The sequence below is a fragment of the Somniosus microcephalus genome, chromosome 15, assembly GCF_052327205.1.
Source record: "Somniosus microcephalus isolate GS21.2 chromosome 15, FLI_Smic_1.0, whole genome shotgun sequence".
Classification (NCBI taxonomy): Eukaryota; Metazoa; Chordata; class Chondrichthyes; order Squaliformes; family Somniosidae; genus Somniosus; species Somniosus microcephalus.
The window spans coordinates 28,853,559-28,877,055 of NC_141001.1; the positions used below are offsets into that span (position 1 = coordinate 28,853,559).

At 46.5% G+C, this 23,497-nt stretch overlaps 1 protein-coding gene across 9 annotated transcripts in view; it reads left to right on the top strand.

The window, feature by feature from the left end:
• dgkza (diacylglycerol kinase, zeta a) overlaps nucleotides 1-23,497 on the top strand; it is a 516,902-nt gene that overhangs the window by 246,277 nt on the left and 247,128 nt on the right. For all 9 annotated transcript variants that reach the window (XM_086007591.1, XM_086007594.1, XM_086007592.1 and 6 more), the window contains 8 exons: nucleotides 4,299-4,412; nucleotides 5,510-5,650; nucleotides 7,958-8,036; nucleotides 9,804-9,859; nucleotides 10,948-11,010; nucleotides 14,188-14,261; nucleotides 18,184-18,295; nucleotides 18,828-19,027. In XM_086007591.1, the coding sequence (XP_085863717.1) occupies nucleotides 4,299-4,412; nucleotides 5,510-5,650; nucleotides 7,958-8,036; nucleotides 9,804-9,859; nucleotides 10,948-11,010; nucleotides 14,188-14,261; nucleotides 18,184-18,295; nucleotides 18,828-19,027 (839 nt within the window). The remainder of the gene's footprint in view (nucleotides 1-4,298; nucleotides 4,413-5,509; nucleotides 5,651-7,957; nucleotides 8,037-9,803; nucleotides 9,860-10,947; nucleotides 11,011-14,187; nucleotides 14,262-18,183; nucleotides 18,296-18,827; nucleotides 19,028-23,497) is intronic.

Sequence of the window (23,497 nt, forward strand, 5' to 3'; positions counted from 1 at the left end):
TAACATGGAAACGTACAGAAAAGTGGCAGGCTATGAAGAGCAGTGACCACTAGATGGCAGTATCGGGCTGTGCGACCCTGTGGATGTTGATGCTTGCAGTCTCTAACAGCGTTTGGCGATGTTGGTTGGATTAAAGACTGTTCTCTTTAATCAGACTTTTTTTGTCAGGCCTTACATTGCTCAGTGTTAAATGTCTTGCACATTTCTACCCTATCCCATTAAAGAGACCATGCCAACTACCCATCCCATTTAAAGAGAAGGTGAGCGGGGCGAAGGATTTTGATCAGATCGCAGTGCTGGCAGACAGCGATCCTCTTGTACTCTCTGGTCTGATCAGTGTGATTGAAAGAATTATAGGTGTGCTTCCCATATGATACTGTCAAATAGGCAGCTTGTTTAAAATTGGAAATTGATGGCTTGCAAGCGAGATACTAAAGAAATCTCAATTTAAAAAAATATCTATAATTATTTTCTTCCTACCTTTAGGTCTCCCTTAAGCCGGGTGACCTTTCTCCATCAATTGGGACACATAGGCAGTTTGCTTGCAGCCATTGCCAGTGCTGCTGTGTAATCTGTTGTTAGCAGGTGCACGAGAGCACCCTCACCCAGGCTTGCCAACCAATTACCTCTGTCCGTGCTGGGGGAGGGGTGCTTGATTGGCATTTACTTGGCGCCATCCTTCCCTCGTTGCCTTCTCATATGCCAATGTGTCGTTCTTCTAATAGCTACTCTCTCCCCCAAAAAGCTGTTGAGGCCGGGAGTCAATTGAAAATGTCAAAACTGAGATTGATAGGTTTTTCCTAGGCCAAGGGTATTAAGGGTTACGGAACCAAGGTGAGTAGATGAAGTTAGGTTGCAGAGCAGCCATGATCTCATTGATTGGCAGAGCAGGCTCGAGGGGCTGAATGGCCGACTCCTGTTCCTCTGTTCCTACTTTTAAAACAATATTTTTTAAAGTTCTGCCAAGAAGTGGATCACTTAATAAAAGCTGTAATGATCAAACCTTGTATGCCCTCAAAATATTTCTTTCGTGCTATGGTAAAGTTGATGCTGTTCCCCTACTGTCCATGAACCGTACCAGCACAATGCACTGGGATACAAACGGAAAACTACATATTACGAACTGTGAATAAGGAATGAGACCAGCCATTTTGTCACATATTGTCTGCTTCTCCTGTCAGTCAATGTGCAATTTGCACAAACAGAAATCCCCCCTACCCTGGGGAGGTGTAGTAAATAACTTAGCATAAGAAACTTTTAAATGATTAAATGACGTCCTGACCCTCCCCCAAAGCAGTTGAATAAAAGATGCGACATATGTTTCGAGTTGCCAGCGCTGATTGGACGTATTCCTGGAGTTTTCATCACATGACCTCCCACCACCCCGCCCAGTCAAACAGCCTTTTTCCCATCTCCAATATTTATAGAACTAATTTAAAAAAAATGGGTCCAAAGAAAATGGAAATAAAAACACAATTTTTTTTTAATGCGCCTGTGATTTCTCTCCAGGGTTGCTCGCAGTAAAGTCCAGGAGATTAGTCTTTAATTCCTGGAGGGTTGGCAACCCTGCATGTGTTCCATATATCAGTCTTCAGTTGTTCCTGGAAACACAGTTTCATTGGCTTGTAAATGTATTCACCCTCACAGCCTGTCCATAATCTGATCGCTGCCCAGCCCCTTTATTGAAGACAGCATTTCACGTACCTACTGTACAGTGTCACAAGTGGTCAACCAGTGTTTAAACTCTAGATTCAGAAGTATGAACAGCTAGTTTTATTAAGGAAGGCCAGAATTTTAAAATGGCCGTGCTTACTCACCGTTTTACTTTAAATCATTTTTCAATCCAGTACCACCACCTCTGATCTGTGGCTTTCTCAATGCAATAGCCTATCATTCTAACCCAAGTGCCCTGTGCCCTTTCTTGATGCAATAGCCTATCATTCTAACCTGAGTGCCCTGTGCCCTTTCTCGATGCAATAGCCTATCATTCTAACCCGAGTGCCCTGTGCCCTTTCTCGATGCAATAGCCTATCATTCTAACCCAAGTGTCCTGTGCCCTTTCTCAATGCAATAGTCTATAATTCTAACCTGAGTGCCCTGTGCCCTTTCTCAATGCAATAGTCTATAATTCTAACCTGAGTGCCCTGTGCCCTTTCTCAATGCAATAGTCTATAATTCTAACCTGAGTGCCCTGTGCCCTTTCTCAATGCAATAGTCTATAATTCTAACCCGAGTGCCCTGTGCCCGTTCTCAATGCAATAGTCTATAATTCTAACCTGAGTGCCCTGTGCCCGTTCTCAATGCAATAGCCTATCATTCTAACCCGAGTGCCCTGTGCCCTTTCTCAATGCAATAGCCTATCATTCTAACCCGAGTGTCCTGTGCCCTTTCTCAATGCAATAGCCTATCATTCTAACCCGAGTGTCCTGTGCCCTTTCTCAATGCAATAGCCTATCATTCTAACCCGAGTGCCCTGTGCCCGTTCTCAATGCAATAGCCTATCATTCTATCCCGAGTGCCCTGTGCCCTTTCTCAATGCAATAGCCTATCATTCTAACCCGAGTGTCCTGTGCCCTTTCTCAATGCAATAGCCTATCTTTCTAACCCGAGTGTCCTGTGCCCTTTCTCAATGCAATAGCCTATCATTCTATCCCGAGTGCCCTGTGCCCTTTCTCAATGCAATAGCCTATCATTCTATCCCGAGTGCCCTGTGCCCTTTCTCAATGCAATAGCCTATCATTCTAACCCGAGTGCCCTGTGCCCTTTCTCGATGCAATAGCCTATCATTCTAACCCGAGTGCCCTGTGCCCTTTCTCAATGCAATAGCCTATCATTCTAACCCGAGTGCCCTGTGCCCTTTCTCAATGCAATAGCCTATCATTCTAACCCGAGTGTCCTGTGCCCGTTCTCAATGCAATAGCCTATCATTCTAACCCGAGTGCCCTGTGCCCTTTCTCAATGCAATAGTCTATAATTCTAACCTGAGTGCCCTGTGCCCTTTCTCGATGCAATAGTCTATAATTCTAACCTGAGTGCCCTGTGCCCTTTCTCAATGCAATAGCCTATCATTCTATCCCGAGTGCCCTGTGCCCTTTCTCAATGCAATAGCCTATCATTCTAACCCGAGTGCCCTGTGCCCGTTCTCAATGCAATAGCCTATCATTCTAACCCGAGTGCCCTGTGCCCTTTCTCGATGGAATAGCCTATCATTCTAACCCGAGTGCCCTGTGCCCTTTCTCGATGGAATAGCCTATCATTCTAACCCGAGTGCCCTGTGCCCTTTCTCAATGCAATAGCCTATCATTCTAACCCGAGTGCCCTGTGCCCTTTCTCGATGGAATAGCCTATCTTTCTAACCCGAGTGCCCTGCATCTTTCCCCTCTCATTTAAAATGTAGCCCAAAGCAACCCTGACAACTTAGTGGGTAAAGGCATCACCTGGTGTTGCACTCGGCCATGCAGACCAGAAGGTCCCAGCTTCAATCTCCGGTCTGGGCTAACTGATTCCAGCTGGAAGGGCAGGACAATTAGCCTCAGCTCGCTGAGGTTAGGGAGGGTCCAGAGTTAGCCTGGGTTCTATCCCTCTTGGAAAATGTGAGTGGCGGATGAGAACGCGATCCGGCTTGGTTGTGATGCTTTCAGTGGTTGAACAGCCTCCTGACGAGCACGGTCCAGGCGTACATGTGGGAAGTGGCTACTTAACAAAGTACTGTTTGGCTGTCTGGGCCCACAGGGTCACACCCCATCAAGAGTCAGCGCCTTCAGGAGAAGAGAGGGATCATTTTCCTCACCATCCACATTTCCCTGCTCCCCTCCAATCCCACTACTTTCACCATCCACCCGTGAAAATCTCCCCCTACCCTTCCCTCCCTCCCCAACAGACACTGCACCCCCCCCCACTACAACACTGCCTTCTCTATTGACCTACGGAATAGCTCCCCTGGTTCAGCCTTTGACATTTTTCTCCCCTCTACGTCTGACAGTCATACGCTGATGTCTAGAGTCAGTAGGGCTGATTTTACTAACACGAGCTCCCAGCGGGTGAGGCTACGTGCTGGGAGCTTACTTTTGGAACATCAGCCCTAATGTGCCATTTAACATTCAGCTTCCACGTCAAGGAATAAATGGTGCAAATGTTGACTAAATAGCTTTGGGGTTTGTAACTTTAACCTCAGTGGAGGGTTTACAGATATTTCAACTGACTGATTAATTTGATTCTACAAATGTGGCAGAGATGCTCCATATAAACAGTTTGCTGGATTTTAAAAAAAAAACTTTTAATGGCCTTTTTCTCGGTAGGTGGGATGGATTCTGTCCATTTTGGATCAACTACAGCTGAATCCCCAGCCTCCTGTGGCAGTACTTCCTCTGGGAACAGGAAATGATCTTGCCAGGACCCTAAACTGGGGTGGGGTAAGTGTGGCGGTTGAATTACTTTATTTCAATGCGCCGGATTTTGAGAAATCTCCCATTTCATGGATTGCTGATGAGGAATTTCCCTCAACCTTGCAACCCTCACCTCAGATTTGTGTTTGTTTTTGCTGGGATAAAGCCTCTTGCTTTTGTACATTACCAGCACTTGTCCGCTTTGCAGTCCGCGACGGGACCCTTTATTGTTGGAGGCGGTTGTCCTCTGGAATCCATTTGCGGTAGCACCCAGTCACTGCTAAAGGTGTAACTATAAGTCGGTCACTAAAAGATCCAGTGCCATCGCTGGATGTGTTCTGCAGCAGCTCAGCCAGGGCCCCATATTGGCACACCACATGGTGACTGAGTGCTGTACCCTGGGGAGATGGGGTCACGGCGAGTCCTATGGATCAGGTCCTTGCTGCTCCCAGCTCCAGAATGGTGTGCAGTGCACAGAACTGGAAGGGGTGGGACGGCAGAAAGAGAGAGGAGAAAATTGCTTCTCCTTTTAAATGGTGGTAAAATATGTGAATTTTCTTGCTGGGCGATGTGATGGAGCAACAATTAGTCTGGGACGCTAGCGCTAAACGGGCGGTATTCCATCGGCCACCGTTCTATCGGGAGGAGCGTGTAACAGGCGACCAAGGCGATACCGCTGCTTTGCACCAGTGTCCAAGACAAATTTCTACCCCAATACCTCAAGGATTAAAGACTGTTCTCTTTAATCAGACTTTTTTTGTCGGGCCTTACATTGCTCAGTGTTAAATGTCTTGCACATTTCTACCCCATCCCATTAAAGAGGCCATGCCAACTACCCATCCCATTTAAAGAGGCCATGCCAACTACCCATCCCATTTAGTCCAGACCAGTTTGCTAAAATTAACTCTCGGGACCTTTGACCTGTTAAGATGATGTCACCTTGAGCATTGAGCTGGCTCTTCTGTGTTAAGTTTAGAGATGACCAACACTGAAGGAAAAAATAAACTTTATTGGCAACTGGGGAAGAAACCATAGTTTATTTTTAACATTGTCTGTTTCTGTCCTGGGTTCACGGACGAGAGAGTTTATTTTAACCCCGCAGTCTGTTTCTGTCCCGGATTCAGGGATACACGGACGAGCCAGTTTCCAAGATCCTGTCCCATGTGGAAGATGGAACCATTGTGCAGCTGGACCGATGGAACCTTTGCGTGGGGAGGAATGCAGAGGCAGTCCCGGATGAGCGTGATGAAACTGCAGCTGAAAAGGTCGGTGTACGAGGGCCTCAGCCCATTAACCAGCTCACCGTCATGTACCATTGTGCGCTTGGGACTGCCAGAGAACCGTGGTGCTTCCCCCATGTGCTCAGTGATTGTATCCGGCAATGCTCAGTGTGTGAGCACCGACCAGCTCGCACCTTACACAGCGAGCACTGATCAGCCTTTTCCCACACAAATTCTTCCCCCTTTGCAGTTTCTTTGAACAGTTTTGTGGAAATGCAGCCAATTGGCAAAAGCTAGTTATGTGCTGCGGGATTGTATTCACTGCTGAGATCGCACCGAAGCAGAAAAAGCCTGTTGGTCCCGTCTGGTTTAGGAGCCCTGGTGACAGGACAACAGACTGAACAGCAGTCAGAGTTCTGTTCTGTAAAAAGAAAGACTTGCATTTATATAGCGCCTTTCACAAACTCAGGACGTCCCAAAGCTCTTTGCAGCCAATTAAGTACTTTTGAAGTGTAGTCACTGTAGTAATGCAGGAATACAGAGCCAGAACAGCAGAGTTAACACTAGAGGTTATTCTGAAGTTTGTCTCTGTCCTTACCTCATCGCCATGGCCACACCTTCACCACCTCCAGATTCGACTTCTCCAACACTGTGCTCCCGTGCTCCACCACACGTAGACTCTGACTCATTCAGAGTCTGCGTCCTATCCCACACTAAGTCCTACTGTTCACCCTTTATCCTTGTGACCTCCGCACTTTCCCTGAGCATTTCAAAATCCTTGTTCTTATTAACAAATTCCTCACCTGGCCTCCTTCCATCTGCCCGCTGCAACCTCCTCCAGCCTTATGTCCCCAGTTGAACCTCTGACTGACAGTACTTGTCACCCCCTTTCTCCCCCCCACCCCACCCCTCATGTCACTGGTGTCAGAGCCTTCAGCCAACTCACCCCACATGCTGGAGCTCTGTTCCTAAACCCCTCTGCCTTGCTACATCACTCTCCTCCTTCAGAGGTCCCCTTAAATCCTACCTCTTCAGCCACACCCATGGCCATCTCCCCTAACTCTTCTCCCAACTCCTAATGAGACGCCTTCAGATGTTTGGCGACGTTAAAGGCGCTGTATGATTGGAAGATGAAGTTGTACGGTGCATCCAGGATAAAAGCAGCCAACTCTGCTTCCTCACTCCCGTTACTTTATGGGTGAGGATTGATTTTAATTTGGGAAAGTGTCCTCGTTGATCAGGTCATTTAGTGATTATTACCAGGTGTCAGCTGTGGCTCAGTGGGTGGCACTCTCGCCTCCCACTTCAGGTGCTTGAGCACAAAATCTGTGCTGCCACTCCAGTTCAGTGCTGAGGGAGTGCTGCACTGTCGGAGGTGCCATCTTTCAAATGAGACGTTAAACCGAGGCCCCGTGTGCCCTCTCAGGTGGGCTTAAAAGATCCCACAGCACTATTCGAAGAAGAGCAGGGGAGTTCTGGCTAATATTTATCCCACAAGCAACACTACTAAAAAAAACATTATCTGGTCATTATCACATTGCTGTCTGTGGGACCTTGCTGTGCAGTCTCTTGACACAGAATGAAGGACCAGTGGCGGTTTCAGCAGTGCAGACCTTGTCCGTACAGTTGATATGCCTGGACGAGTGCTTGAAAGTATTAATTGGTCAGTCCACTTTCTGGTGTAAAGAAGTTTCTCCTGAATTCCCTATTGGATTTATTAGCGACTATCTTATATTTATAACCACGAGTTTTGGACTCCCCCCCACAAATGGAAACATCTTCTCTACGTCTACCCTATAAAAGCCTTTCATAATTTTAGAGACCTCGATTAGCTCACCTTTCGGTCTTTTTTCTAGAGAAAACAGCCTGTTCTGTTCTGATGATTATAACCTCTCAGTTCTGCTATCATTCTTGTGAATCTTTTTTGCACCTTCTCCAGAGCCTCGATATCCTTTTAGTATATGGAGTACTGTCGTTCGGTAGTACTGTCGTTCGGCATGTGTTATTCTCTGGATGAGCAGGCTGGGCCAGTGCTTTTTTCCCTGCTGGATTGAGTCACCAGCCGGTACAAGAGGGGGTTTCAGTGTGACGCACCCTCCTTTTTTTGCACCCATCAGAGAAGCACAAAGTGTCCACTACACACATCTGGCTGAGAGTGGCCCTACATGTGGGCCGATCACATGACTTACCACAGGAGCATGGCACATTGATGCGCCAGCTGGCCGTGCGGCTTTAACCCTACCTTTTTGTTCACCGTGCATTGTTGCCCTCTGACAGCACCCAATGGAAAGTTTGGTGTTCACTGTAACGCTCTGTTTTCTCATGTAACTGCGTTTGCCTTTTTCTTCACAGCTCCCACTTGACGTCTTCAACAACTACTTCAGCCTTGGCTTTGATGCCCACGTGACTCTGGAGTTTCATGAGTCCAGAGGTATGTTGGAATGGGAAATGTTCCTTGCAGCCTTAGAGGTGAATTTGCATTTGTTCCTCCCCTCCCTCCGAACCCTGACCAATTTCTTGGGAGATCATCGCTGGACAAATAAAAACCTCTGTTGTAAAACGATGTTGCCACATTAAAAGGGTAGTCACTTTCTTTTTTGTTGTGACTTCCATTTTGTGTACCACCTGAGTTTTGCACATCTCCACGGCAACCCAACTGAGGTTGGAGACACCCATGTTGGGGGCCTTTGTGAGAACCTGTGTCTGGCCACTCCATGGCACGTCACACTGGCCAATAAGTCCACTTATTTGGAGCCCCGATTTCTGTCTATTTTGCTATACTCTTTGCCTGCGACACCCTCTATCTCTCTTGTTTCTCCCCCCCTTCCCCCAACAGCACTGTGAGATTAACTTTACTACAAGGACCAAAACAGTTCAAGAAGAAGGCTCACCACCAACTTCTCAAGTGCAATTAGGGCTGGGCAATAAATGCCAGCTTGACTTCTTCTGATAGTGTTGTGACTTGATAGTGTTGTGAAGTAATTTTAAATACTCAACACAAGTCTGAGATCGAGAGTTCAAGTAGTTTTTATTCGCACGCGTGGGGAGACGGTCTGCTCTGTCTTAGCCAGGCTTCTCCCAATTGTTACAGCAATTGTTAAACATTTATACACATAGGTATACATGGTTGACCTCGTGCACAATCCTTTCTAGTAATCTGATTGTGTTGTACCCTGCACGCACATTTAATGATTGGTTACCTAAATCGCGTCACATTGTTTTCACCTATGTTACAAAGATAACTATATTAATCATCTTAGTAAAACAATCAGTTTAGTAAAGCTGAGGCTGCAACTTCTAACCTTTGCACTGTTTAATTCCTTCTGCTTTCCTGCAGCTATGGTCTCCCACAATCCTATCGTTCCTGGCTTTGTTCTATGTCTGTGATTTGATCTACCTGTGTGTGTGACTCATTTGATGTCTGGCCTTGTTTTGTGGTTTAAGCTGAGGTCCTCTGTTTGCACAGCTTCCGCATTATCTGCTGCAAGGCTGGCAGCTCTTATCCGATCTTTAAAATGTTGTGTTGTACTATATTGACCCTTGCCCGGATAGTAAACCAAGCCCCTTCGTGCTATACTACCCGACACTTATTTTTCTCAACATATTTCAATTTTTCCCCTTTCAATAGCTTTTGCTCACTCTTTTGGTTCTTAAAGGGGCAGTGTCTCTGCTGACAGAACTTCCCAACCTGTGTTGGTGATGTGCGACGTTTTGACTTTGTAGACAATCACTGAGCTGCAGAAACATCACTGCAAATAGAGCTGAGCATTTTCCAGCTCCTGCTCTACCCCCATATTAGTGAGATCCTCACACCTGTGGGCTGAGATGCCACACATACACTCGATAACATGCTGCTAATTTAACACCAAGTCTTTCACGTCAACATTCTCCTTTTCTCCCGGTTAAATCAAGCTGTGGCAGTCTTTAGGATTGAAACCCAAAGAATGCTCACAATGCAGAGTTTGAATAGCTGTCAGTTTAAAATAAAAGATTTAGACAGCCTCAATTTCAGTACTAAATCAGTTCTGGCATTTTTTTTTTTTAAAAAGAGGAGCAATATTTATTTATAATCAGAATTGTGGATTGAAAGCGCACATGACAGTAAATGATGGCTGGGCTCAATGTTGAATGGCAGGCTGAGTGATTTGTAGTTCAGTTTAATTGTAAGCTGTCACTGAGGCCCATTTTCCTCTTTCAGAGGCCAAGCCAGAGAAATTTAACAGTCGATTTAGGAATAAAATGTTCTACGCTGGGGTAAGTAGTAATAACAATTCAGCATAAGCCTCTGACTGTTGAATGTCTTTCATAGTTGGACGATACCAGAAGCCCAGCCCTATTTACAGCCTGTTTAAAAGGAACATTTGACTGCATTGCTCATCTGTGGTACTTCTCAGTAGGAGCGTGCAACTTTTCCATGATTTATTTTTTAAATGAAATGGTTTGCTGCTGGTACAGGGTTGCACTAATTGCATACACTAAGGGATGAAGTTATGAAGTAAAAACCGAAAATGCTGGAAACACTCAGCAAGGTCAGGCAGCATCTGTGGCGAGAGAAACAGAGTTAACGTTTCAGATCGATGACCTTTCATCAGAACAGAATATTAGATATTTAACAGTTTTTAAGCAAGTGGGGGGTGGGGTGTGGGGGGGATGCGCACGGGCGGGTGTAGGAAAGGAACAAATGGGGAAGGTCAGTGATTGGGTGGACAGCAGGAGTAATTAAATGACAAAAGGGATGCTGGTGCAAGGCAAAAGCAGGTGATTACGAGGCAAGTATAGAAACAAAAGATGGGTCCAGAGGATATGTAAATGGTTACAGCAGAATAGCAGAGGGAATGGAAGCATGGTAAATCTGGCAAAGGGGAGAAGGGATGAGAAGTTGTATTTTACTTGTAGCATATAACTCATGGAAGATTCAACGCCTCTTGATGGCCTGCCTGTCGAGTGTGTCTGTGTACCAGTGTCCTGCGCTGTGCTGTATGGTAATGAGATATGCCCAGGACGTGAGGTCTAGAGAATTGGCATTAGGTCCTTGGGGAGCAGAGGCCAAGGCAGGAGTGAAAATAGAGGCCATGCCACATTCAACCACTTCCATGCATCTCTCGGTAGCTGAAGTGGTATCAGCATAGGCCTAGGAACAGTGTTTCCTCCTGCATTCTCCAGGGCTTGATATGGGGAAGGGGAGGGGGAGGGAAGGAGATAATTAATTTAAAACTGTTTTTTATTCAAAAAGCTCTGCAATGGTTTTGGTCTCGATTTATATGGGAGAAACACTAAATCCCATATTTTCTTTCAGTGTTGCTCGCCCGTGTAACTGTATCACCCTCTCTTGTATTCTCCAGACGGCATTTTCAGATTTCCTTATGGGAAGTTCCAAAGATTTAGCCAAACACATCAAAGTGGTGGTAAGTGCACGGTCATTATCTAGAAAACACAATAGATGAGGTTATGTGTCACGTCCCCAGTACCCTGTGAGGACCTGTGTCACATCCCCAGTATCCTGTGAGGACCTGTGTCACATCCCCAGTACCCTGTGAGGACCTGTGTCACATCTCCAGTATCCTGTGAGGACCTGTGTCACATCCCCAGTATCCTGTGAGGACCTGTGTCACATCCTCAGTACCCTGTGTGGACCTGTGTCGCATCCTCAGTACCCTGTGAGGACCTGTGTCACATCTCCAGTACCCTGTGAGGACCTGTGTCACATCTCCAGTATCCTGTGAGGACCTGTGTCACATCTCCAGTATCCTGTGAGGACCTGTGTCACATCCCCAGTATCCTGTGAGGACCTGTGTCACATCCCCAGTATTCTGTGAGGACCTGTGTCACATCCCCAGTATCCTGTGAGGACCTGTGTCACTTCTCCAGTACCTTGTGAGGACCTGTGTCACATCCTCAGTACCCTGTGTGGACCTGTGTCGTACCCTCAGTACCCTGTGAGGACCTGTGTCACATCCCCAGTACCCTGTGAGGACCTGTGTCACATCCCCAGTACCCTGTGAGGACCTGTGTCACATCCCCAGTATCCTGTGAGGACCTGTGTCACATCCCCAGTACCCTGTGAGGACCTGTGTCACATCTCCAGTATCCTGTGAGGACCTGTGTCACATCTCCAGTATCCTGTGAGGACCTGTGTCACATCCCCAGTATCCTGTGAGGACCTGTGTCACATCCCCAGTATTCTGTGAGGACCTGTGTCACATCCCCAGTATCCTGTGAGGACCTGTGTCACTTCTCCAGTACCTTGTGAGGACCTGTGTCACATCCTCAGTACCCTGTGTGGACCTGTGTCGTACCCTCAGTACCCTGTGAGGACCTGTGTCACATCCCCAGTACCCTGTGAGGACCTGTGTCACATCCCCAGTACCCTGTGAGGACCTGTGTCACATCCCCAGTATCCTGTGAGGACCTGTGTCACATCCCCAGTACCCTGTGAGGACCTGTGTCACATCCCCAGTACCCTGTGAGGACCTGTGTCACATCCCCAGTACCCTGTGAGGACCTGTGTCACATCCCCAGTACCCTGTGAGGACCTGTGACACGTCCCCAGTACCCTGTGAGGACCTGTGTCACGTCCCCAGTACCCTGTGAGGACCTGTGTCACGTCCCCAGTACCCTGTGAGGACCTGTGTCACGTCCCCAGTACCCTGTGAGGACCTGTGTCACGTCCCCGGTACCCTGTGAGGACCTGTGTCACATCCCCAGTACCCTGTGAGGACCTGTGTCACGTCCCCAGTACCCTGTGAGGACCTGTGTCACGTCCCCAGTACCCTGTGAGGACCTGTGTCACGTCCCCAGTACCCTGTGAGGACCTGTGTCACGTCCCCGGTACCCTGTGAGGACCTGTGTCACATCCCCAGTACCATGTGAGGACCTGTGTCACGTCCCCAGTATCCTGTGAGGACCTGTGTCACGTCCCCAGTACCCTGTGAGGACCTGTGTCACGTCCCCAGTACCCTGTGAGGACCTGTGTCACGTCCCCAGTACCCTGTGAGGACCTGTGTCATAGGAACAGGAGTAGGCCATTAAGCCTGTTCCGCCATTCCATTAGATCATGGCTGATCTATGCCTTAACTCCATTTACCCGCCTTGGTTCCGTAACCCTTAATACCCTTGCATAAGAAAAACCTATCAATCTCGGTGTTGAAATTTTCAATTGACCCCTAGCCTCAACACCTTTTTGGGGGGGGGAAGAGTTTTGCAGATTTCCTCTACCCTTTGTGTGAAGAAATGTTTTCTGGCCTCACCCTGAACGGCCTAGCTCTAATTTTAAGGTTATAGCCCCTTGTTCTCTACTCCCCCACCAGAGGAAATAGTTCCTCTCTATCTACCCCATCAACTCCTTTGATCATCTTAAACACCTCAATTAGATCAGCCCTTAATTTTCTATATTCAAGGGAACACAAGCCTAGTCTATGCAACCTGCCCTCATAATTTAACCCTTTTAGCCCAAGTATCATTCTGGAGAATCTGCACTGTACTCCCACGGTCAATATATCCTCCCTGTGGTGCCCAGAACTGAACACATCACTCGAGATGAGGTCTAACCAGCGCTCTGTATCGCTGGAGCATAACTGCCACCTTTTGTACTCCAACCCTCTTGAGAGAAAAGCGAACATTGCATTAGCTCTTTTAATTATTTTTTTGTACCTGTCTACCAATATTCCCTCTAGTACTTTTTGGCCCGTGCAGCCCCTTCAGAATTCCGCGCATGTGTGGTTTTTCACCAGCTGCATGGGACCTGCAGGAAGGGAACCTTGCTGTCCACTAGCTTTTAGTGATTTCTGTTCTTGTACCCCTAAATCTCTCTACTGATCCACAGTTCCTAGCTTCTCGACATTTAGAAAATACTCTGATCCATCTTTCTTGGGTCCAAAGTGAATGACCTCACACTTTTCCCACATTGAACTCCATCTACCACAGTTTTGCCCACTCGCTGAATCTATCAATGTCCCTTTGCAACTTTCTGCTCCCATCTACACTATTTACTGTGTCACCTAACTTGGGTGTCATCAGCAAACTTAGATATACGGCTCTCTATTCCTTCATTCAAGTCATTTATATAAATATAGTGAAAACCTGAGACCCTAGTACAGGTCCCTGGGGATTCCACTGGTCACATCCTGCTAATTGGAGTACATACCCATTATCCCTGCTCTCTGTCTCCTGTCCTTACCAATTTCCTATCCAAGTCAATAGGTTCCCTCCAATTCCATGCACTGTTGTTAACCGTCTCTTGTGTGGATTAATCGGGGCTGCTCGGAGTTGGAGGTAATGTGCTTCTAAGGGAACGAGGGAAAGTTCTGTAAAACAGGTTCAGCATGTTGTAGCTATGTGTTTAAATTATGTTTTAATTCCAATCCCGGTTTAAACACTGAACGATGGAAGCGGGAAACCTGGGAGGGGAGATGCAGATTGGGGGGGGTGGGATGGGTGTTGTAATTCACTATAATGGGCATTTTAGACTTCAGCAGAGAAGGGCTAAATGGTGTCCCAGTCAGATGCATCACACACAAAAAAATGCTGTAGTCCTTCAGGCTGAGTCACAAACATCGCCTGATCATCTCTCCTTGTTCTAACAGTGTGACGGGACAGACCTGACGTCAAAGATTCAGGACCTAAAGCTGCAGTGCATCGTATTCCTCAACATTCCAAGGTAAGGCCTTTCCTAGTACCAAACCTCCAATGTGTCAACCTGCCTAGCGTGTAGGCTGCAAAGTAATGTCAGTGAATCAGCTGGACGACGCTTAGATATTTCATCCCCAATTTGTTAAGTCCGTTTCTTCTCCCCTCCTACTTCTGGGCATTGGACCTGCACCCAGGCTTTGCCAATATCCCATCAGCCTCTGTAGAGTCTCAGTATGTCAGTGGAAGGACCTGGTTTACACACAACAGCCTCTAGCGATCAACAGCTCTGTGTCTTAGCTTTCACATCAGCTGGAATTTCACGAAACAACAGAGAGCAGATTGAGTCTGCTTAGGACACTGACACCGTCAGGTAAGTGAGTGAGTACCACTGCACATGTAGGGAGTTCCATGTCAAATGGCAGTGATGTAGGATCAGGCCTTAATAGCTATCTTTGAGCTGATGGTGATTACTGTCGCTGAAAATCAGATGTTTTTATTTTCTGGCTCAAGAGCCTGTACTCAGCTTTTTTGGGAAAAATTGAGCTCTTTTGTTTTTGAAGTGGATCTTTTGCTTTTCCAGCTTCCTGTTCCTGGTGGAGTGCCACCTGACCTCTGACCTCCACTCAACAGCCTCATTTATCATTTACCATTTATAATACCGGCATTTATTCTCTCACTGCACCATCCAGCTCCCCAGCTGAGTGGACTGGCTGGAGACTTGATTAGTTCAGCTCCTTAACTAAGGCCGAGGAGAGCAGACCAGGGTGACTGATTTTCTCACGCACCGTATAGTGAAGCCCCTGGACTGTGCTTGGCGTCAGCCTGCAGTAACACGATTGAGATTAGGAACTCGCTGTGATGCGAATTGCCCACTGAATTGCTCTGGTGCTTAGCGTGTCAGATCTTCAGCATGCAGTGCCACCTGGCTCATTATCAGTGGGGGATGGGGGAGAGAGACTTCTGTACCACAAGGCAGGGGCCAGCAACAGTCCCCTCCCCGCCACATTCTCTACGGCCCATATTTTCCCATCCCTACGGGTGTGTACGGGCTGTGTACACACCCATAGGGACTTCGGAAATGCCGGTTTCAGGCATGCGAAGCTCATGCGCTAAAAACCAGCATTTCCAATTTGACAGATCGGACGCCTGCCCTGGAGAAGGGCCTCTGCGGGCGGATAGTTCCGCTTTCTGGAGAATCTCCGCCCGCAGAAAACCCTTAGAAATCTTACGCCTGGTATTTTACCAGCATAAGAGTTTAAAAAAAAAGTTTTTTTAAAATGTAAAAATTTTTTCACTCATTTAGAATTTTAAAATAATTTTTAAAAAGATAAGTTTATTTTTAGCCCCGTAAAACACTTCAATTATTTTTTTCAAAAACGAAATTTTTGTTTAAAATATTTAATTTAATATAATTTTAATCATTTTATAAACATGATGGTTTTTTAAAAATGTATTTCATGTTTTTATGTGTTTTTGGGGTGATCGCCATTCATATATTTGACAGGTCTATCTGTCGAAAGTATGAAGGGAGATTCCCTTCTCCCGTTGGCTCACCTGGCCCACGTGATCCCAGGGACGCTTGCGAACCTCCTGCGCCCCTGGGATACGTGGGCCCTGCGCATTTCGACTGTGGAGAGGCCCAGGCTCGTAAATGGACGGACCTCGGGAGCCCTCCGGTAAGGGTGTAGATTTTTTCCCAATAGGAGACATCCGCATGCAGGAAGTCTCCTATCGGAAATTACGGGCCTACGTCTAGGGAATGGGATGTAACCCTGGGAAAGGATGGTGGATTGGGATATCTGGGGGAAAATAGATCAAAAGAAATGTCAAATGCCTGATGCGAGGGTTGCGCAGACGCTGTCGTCTCTTTTGATTTAACTCTGCAATTAGGGTGAAGTGGAATATGGGAGCCAGTGATCTGGGTGAGGGTGGGGCAGGGGGCACATTGATGGGCAGCGTCTGCTTTATTGAGCTGTTGTTAATTGAGTTTGCTGATCATTGCTGGCCCTGTGTGTCCCACTGTTGTTTGGCAGAGCAAATTGTCAATATTAGCACTGTTTAAGTCGATCAGTCCATTCGGGGTCAGTTGCTGTTTCGGAGACTCAAGATGCTGCTCCTTCCCCTGTGAGCATCATCCATGTGCAATTATACTCATTGCTCAATCTGTTCCGCATTCAGAGGAAAGAAATAATTTGTCCGGAAAGGATTTTTTTTTAAACTCATGGCGAATTGAATTTTATCATTTAAATTTAACCATTTTGAAGAGATTGTTTGTCTAATTCATTTTGCAGTTTGATTATCTCCACCAGTGTGTGGGATTGTGCTTATTGTTCAGTCCCTGCTCGGTCAGACACAAGGACCATCCAGCCAATGGAAGTCGCCGCTATTCCTTTCTTGACCCGCCAGGGGTGGGGGGCTTGGCACGAAAGGGCTCTTTGGTTAAATTTTTTGCCCCTTCCATTCTTCTCCTTTCTGTCTACCAAGGAGAGAGATGGGTAAAACATGCCCTCTAGGGGAAGCTGCCTGAGTGCGTGTGCCCCATGTGGCAGCCCAATCCAGCCAGCACCAGAAGCAGCTGCTTGTTCAACTCCGTCATCAGCAGATCCATGTCGACACATTCAAGAAAGAAAGAACCTACATTTATATAGCGCCTTTCACGGCCACAGGACGTCCCAAAGTGCTTTGGAGCCAATGAAGTACTTTTGAAGTGCAGTCACTGTTGTAATGTCGGAAACGTGGCAGCCAATTTGCGCACCGCAAGGTGCCACAAACAGCAATGAGATAAATGGCCAGATAATCTGTTGTTAGTGATGTTGGTTGAGGGATAAATATTGGCCAGGACACTGGAGAGAACTCCTCTTGTCTTCTTCAAAATACTGCCTTAAGATCTTGTACGTTCACCCGAGAGGGCGGACTTGGTTTAATGTCCCATCGGAAAGACGGCACCTTTGACAGTCTCGCCGCCGTTCTGAAAAGTGCTCAAAGTGAGCTACGTCAAATTAGGGATTTCCACTTGATCATCATTTTCAACGCTGCAGTTAGAGGTTAAATAATCTTGGATCTGTATAGAGTTATTAGAGGAGGGTGTTCCTGTGGAGAAAGAGCACGCCTTACATTTTAGATCTTGCACATAAAACCTTTGAAGCATTTCCTCCATGATTTGAGTGGTGAAGCGGCAGACAGTGTTGGATCCACCTCGGACACAACCTCGGGTTTGGGGCTCGAGTTTCTGATCCCGGTCGCACCACTGCGGGTGGTAACCCAATGGGAGAAGGCCGGGCTTGGCGGCTTGTGCCCGTCCCTGAGCGACTAGTCTCTCGGCGGCAACAGCAAGAGGCCTCTTAGAAAGTCGTCCGACTGCCCCCTCCATCCCAGGAGAGGGACCTGGAGAAATTAGTTTTTAAAGGAGGTGTGTTTTTTCTCTCCATAAAAATTGAGAAATAAATCTTGATTTTAATCTCTGGCCCGTGGAAAGCTGACACTGTAGGTGATCATGAAATGCTGGGAGTGAACGTAGCTGACGGGGCTCAGCATTCCAAAATGTTGAATTTGTCTGGAATCATTAATGTTACTTTGTAGAGTTGAATTTTAAAATGACTTCAAAACTCAGGCCCCAGCACTGACCCTACAGGAGTTGTGGGGCGGGGAAGGGAAATCCCCTCCGTAGATGATAACAGGTCGGCCTTAACAAGACTGCCGATTGGCTGGGAAGTGGCATGTGACTTCACTCCACCTCAGAACCAAAAACAAGCCTTTGGCTTCGTGGTGGCAATCCCGCCTCTGAGTCAGAAGGGTCAGGGTTCAAACCCTGCTCCAGGCAGTCCTGGTGAGTGGAGACAGCCGTCAGGAACTGCTGCTGAACTTTTGGCCCATCTACATATCTGGTGATTACTATAAAAGTGCGTTCTTATAATCCCGTACCAAATCTTTCTGCCGTAATGTACTTGCAGGTACTGTGCAGGCACTGTGCCGTGGGGGAATCCGAGCGAGCATCATGATTTCGAGCCACAGCGCCATGACGACGGCTGCATCGAGGTGATTGGCTTCACCATGGCATCATTGGTATGTTTCCGTAGCCTTGGATCAGTCTGTGCTGGCTGTAATTTAAAGTGGAATGTTTACCCCCTCCTTGCTTTTATTTACTGGTCAATTAGTAATATTAGGAACAGAAGGAGGCCATTCAACCCCTCGAGTGCTCCGCCATTCTATTAGATCATGGCTGATCTGCACCTCGACTCTATTTCCCTGCTTTTGCTCCATTTTAGCCTGGATGCACCAACGTGCTGCATTCTCAAATTATTCGGTGCCTGATATCCGACCATTTTTCAGCTATTGTCTGTTCGGATTTCCTGGATTGCCATAATTCCCGTTTCCAGCTCAGTTTTTTTGACTGACCCCGACTTTTCCTGGGCAGTATCTTCATTTCTAGTTTGGGGGCCACTTACATGTCTCACAATGGGTTCTACCCCTGCAAACTGTACCAGAGGTCCTTAAAGTGAGTTAAGGAAATGTAACTTGATGCTGATGGTTTTCCTTTAATCTTGGCGTGTCTCTTTATTGAGTTGACTTTCTCTCAATCTGTGTTGTAACCAAGGCTGCTCTGCAAGTTGGCGGACATGGGGAACGGCTCAACCAGTGCCGCGAAGTGACACTAACGACGTACAAGTCGATTCCAATGCAGGTGGATGGGGAGCCGTGCAAGCTCGCGCCCTCTGTCATTCGCATCTCGTTGCGGAATCAGGCCAACATGGTCCAGAAGACCAAGAGGAGGACGTCTATTCCTCTGCTCAATGAGTGAGTATCAATGCACACGCACGCGTCATGAACCATTTCGGAACTTTCGTTAAACTTAAAGGACGAAGGGATTCACTGGAATTGTCATGTGGTATTAGTGGTTCCAAGGATGCCTTGGTTCCTAATTTTCTCGTTCTCTGGCCTCCTCTTACTCTTGTGTATGATGCTTTCAAACAGCCAATTAGATGAACTTTCCTAGGAGAAGGAATTGAGTGCTAGAGCAAATGGGAAGAGTTAATCTACGGACAAGGGTCAGGCTTGTCAGATTTAAGGGCCTTTTCCTGTCACTTAAAAAAGCTCCTGTTGAAAACTGTTTCTGAGGCATCATGGGAGCAGCCATTTTGTGAGAATCTCGTCCTTAGTAACAGCATGTTTAGCGAGTACTGCCACAGTCCACTGGCCCCAGTTACCTCACTGGTAGCTAGATTTGACACATTGTGCCTTCTCGTGATAGAAGTTTGAAAGAATGAAAAAACACAGGAACAAGAGAGCACTACAAAACACCGTCAGTTGTAAAGTTAGATCGGGGCATTATGGTGCCTAAGAGTGTGAGGGTTCGGATTTAACAATTGCAAAGCAACAGGCTCAATTGAGCATTGCAACTTTAACCAGTGGATCTACCGTTCCTTAATGACATCACATCTTCCAGGCCCGGCTACTCCTCCCAGCCAGATCCCTGATGATCTCAACAGTGTTCGCAGTTAAAATATATATATAAAATTTAAATCAAGCAAACTGAAAGGGAAAGGAAGGGAAGATGTAGATGTGATTGTGTTTATAAGTAATTACTCCTGGTGAAAATCTTTCTTTAAGTAGACGGCTGCTTTTATAAAGGTTAGTCGTTGGGAGAGTAACAAGTGATTATCACTCAAATTCTGCAGCTTAGCCCATGTAATGAGGTTACCGTATTAGAAACTGCCTGAAATTGATACAGTGCATGATGAACTTGTGCAAGATGTATGAATAGATCTCCCGTGGTATTCCTCACTGAGTTTACACTGTTTATCCCAAGAAACATACAATCTATTATCAGGACCACTGATTTACAGCAAAAGAATAAATCAAACTAGGGGGGCAGATAGTGTAAAACATGCGACCGCCCGTTTTACATCTCTCATGATTTTTATTTCCTTTGACTGCAATGGGAGAGTTGTAAAAGGGGTTGTCGACGGGCTATCGCCTGTTTTATACTATCGCAGTCAAAATGACCCCCAGTAGTTTTACTACACAGTATTGGAGGAGCATTAATAGTATTTTCAGGATCACATGCCATGATTGTTCTGGGAAGTGCACATCATATATTACTACGGGAAACTCTATTATCCGGCACCAACGGGACCGGCGTGGTGCCGGTTTATCAAAAAGTCCGGATTACAGAGAGGTATAGTTTAAAAGGTACGAGAGCTCCGTACACCGCAACAAATCCAGGCTTCCCTGTTGCTTAGCAACATGTGCAGGAACTCCGGCCACAGACCAAGCATCCCTGTTGCTTAGCAACAAGTGCACGAACCCCAGTTACACAGCCACAGATCCAGGAACTGCCACTAATCTGAAGTAAAACTTACCTGAACCTACTCCTGAATTTTGCCGGTTAACAGAGATTTCCGGTTATTTAGGTGTCGGTTAAAAGAGAGTTTCTTGCATTATATGTTCGTTTTTATCTCTGCTTTTTTTAAAGCTCAGGATTGGAGAGGGAGGCACTAGGCAAATACAGTAATAGTGAACTTCGTACTTCAATCTGAGTGAAGCAGAAGACTCGGCCACTCCTTGGCTACCACATTTGTAAGTCTGATGGGCTAAAAAGGACTAAAATGGGTCAGGGTGAGACAGAGGATGAAACCGGAGAGGAGGGCGGGGGTTGGGGAAGGGGGAAGCTGAGAGGCCGCACTGGGGGAGGGGACCGAGTGTTTTCCCCCCCAGCTGTCAAGGTGGTCCTGCTGTGGATGGAGAAAGAGCTGAGAGAAGTCGATGAGGGGTAAGAGCAATATGTAGGTGGGTCTCTAAACGTGACAGACAGCTTTGTTGGAAGTAACATGATGTCCAAAGTGTTACAGGAAGTGAGTGTTAGATTTATAGGAGTAAAATACTGCAGATGCTGGAAACCTGAAATAAATTCAGAAAATACTGGAAATACTCAGATCAGGCAGCATCTGTGGAGAGAGAAACAAAGTTGAAGTTTCAGGTCAATGGTCACCAACCTGAAACGTTAACTCTGTTTCTCTCTCCACAGATGCTGCCTGACCTGCTGAGTATTTCCAGCATTTTCTGTTCTTATTACATTTATAGGAAGAAGTTGCAGTAGATGAAGAAAGGATGTAAAGCTTAAAGCTCTGATTCAGATAATGACAGCTGCCCCCGCACAGTGGGAGGTGGAGTATTTTATTTCTGGGGACACTGTCCTAATGGAACGCATATCTGTCATGCATCAGTTTCTGCAAAGGAAAGATATCACAGTCGGGCAACTTTTGGAGAAGTACTCAAATAGTTTATATATATCAAATGCTAAAATATATATATTGAGCAATATGTTTTTTTTAAAGTCTTAATAGCTAAATAACACAAAGTGCTCAGTTGATCGGGGAAATTCGAGGAGTGTTTTTCCGAATTATGTTTAAACGCAGTGGGGTAGAAATTCTTCTTGGGTAGCAGTGCGAAGCGGGCCGTATCACATTGTCCGCCCATTAAGTGCCCTGTCTGCTATTCAGTTCCATTGACTTTAATTGAATTGATTAGCGAGCGGGTTGTAGAACGGGTGGCCCGTGCGATACCGCCTGCTTCGCACTGCCACCCAAGATGGATTTCTACCCCAGTTATTCATTCTGTGTTCCTGATGATGTTGCCTGTGCTCCCCTTTTCCTGTCTAAAATATACATCTATTAATGGAGATGCACTCTTAAATATAAGTTGGTGACAAAAACCTTTAGTGCTTTGCAGTGAAGTTGGTTAATGGTGAGTGGCTTTGGCAAATGAATTCTGTACTACGATTAATAATTTATATTTCTTCATTATATTTAATGGGGTTAAATTTAAGGTAACTTTTTCAGGAAGTGATCAGGTAAAATATATCCCACCAGGAAAGTGAAGTGTCACCAGAATGGATTGACTGCCAGTTTACTGTTGAACACCAGGGATTGGCTGACATGCACACTGTGACCAGGGCTGTCTCCACTCATTGCAACTGAGGAGAGAGCTGTCAGCAATATTTACAGGAACAGCTGCTTTACAGAGGACTTTGAAGCTGCGAATATGGCAGGCTCTGAGTGTGTCTCTCTTTTTGGAGCTGTGTGTCTGCGTTTTGTTTGTTTTCTTTTCGTGGCTGAGCTGTGTGTGTGCGTGCAGAGGAGGAACGACCTGTATAAATTCACCATGAATGTGTAATATTCACCCTGGCCTATTGCCCCATCTGTGGCAGACAGCCAGACACCACCTCCCAACTCTTCTGCAATGCCACTTAAGAAAGTGCCATTGACTGGCACACCAGCAGGCCCCAGAGTGACTCTGGAGTAGATTCTCAACGTGTCCCCCGGGTGTAAAACTGGCTCCTGTACAAACCCCCCTTTCACTTGGCTTGTGTTCCCTTGAGTTTATCAGGTTAAGGGTGATCTGATTGAGGTTTTAAAATGATAGAGGGATTCGATAGGGTAGATAGAAAGGAACTATTACCTCTGGTGTGGGAATCCAGAACAAGGGGGCACAATCTTAAAGTTGGAGCTCGACCGTTCAGGAGTGAAATGAGGAAGCACCTTTTCACACAACTGGCAGTGGAAATCTGAAATTCTCTGCCCCAAAAGGCTGTAGATGTTGGGTTAATTGGAGCATTCAAGACTGAGGACGATAGATTTTTGTTAGGTAAGGGTATCGAGGGATATGGAGCAAAGGTGGGTAAATGGTGCTGATACAGATCTGCCATGATCTGATTGAATGGCAGAACAGGCTCGAGGGGCTGAATGGCCTCCTCCTGTTCCTATGTTACATTCCGTTGATTTAAATGGAAATGAAAAGCGGGCGATTTCCACAACGACCCACGACACGACAGTTTTACGCCCAGACGGCAAGTTGAAAATTGACCCCTCCTCCTCCAGTTTTCCCACACTCGCTACTTGGGGGGACAAGCAGCTGTCCAGCACCTTCATGTTGAGAACTCGTTGTGGGGAGGGCGTCTCGCAAGCCTTGGCGATCGGAACGTATGAGGATTCGCAGTAGGGTTGATAAAGGAAAGCATTAACTGTGCAAACAGACACCGCATCGGATCTCTGCCTGGACCATTATGTACAGAAAAGAGGAAGGAAGGAAGAAAGGGAAGCAAAGAAATAGGCTGCAGTGTTTCCTACATTTGTGCTTTGCAGCCAATTAAGTACTTTTGAAGTGTGGTCATTCTTGTAATGTGCAAAACGTAGCAGCCAATTTGCACACAGCAAATATTGGCCAGGACACCAGGGAGAACGCCCCAACTCTTCTTTGAAATAGCGC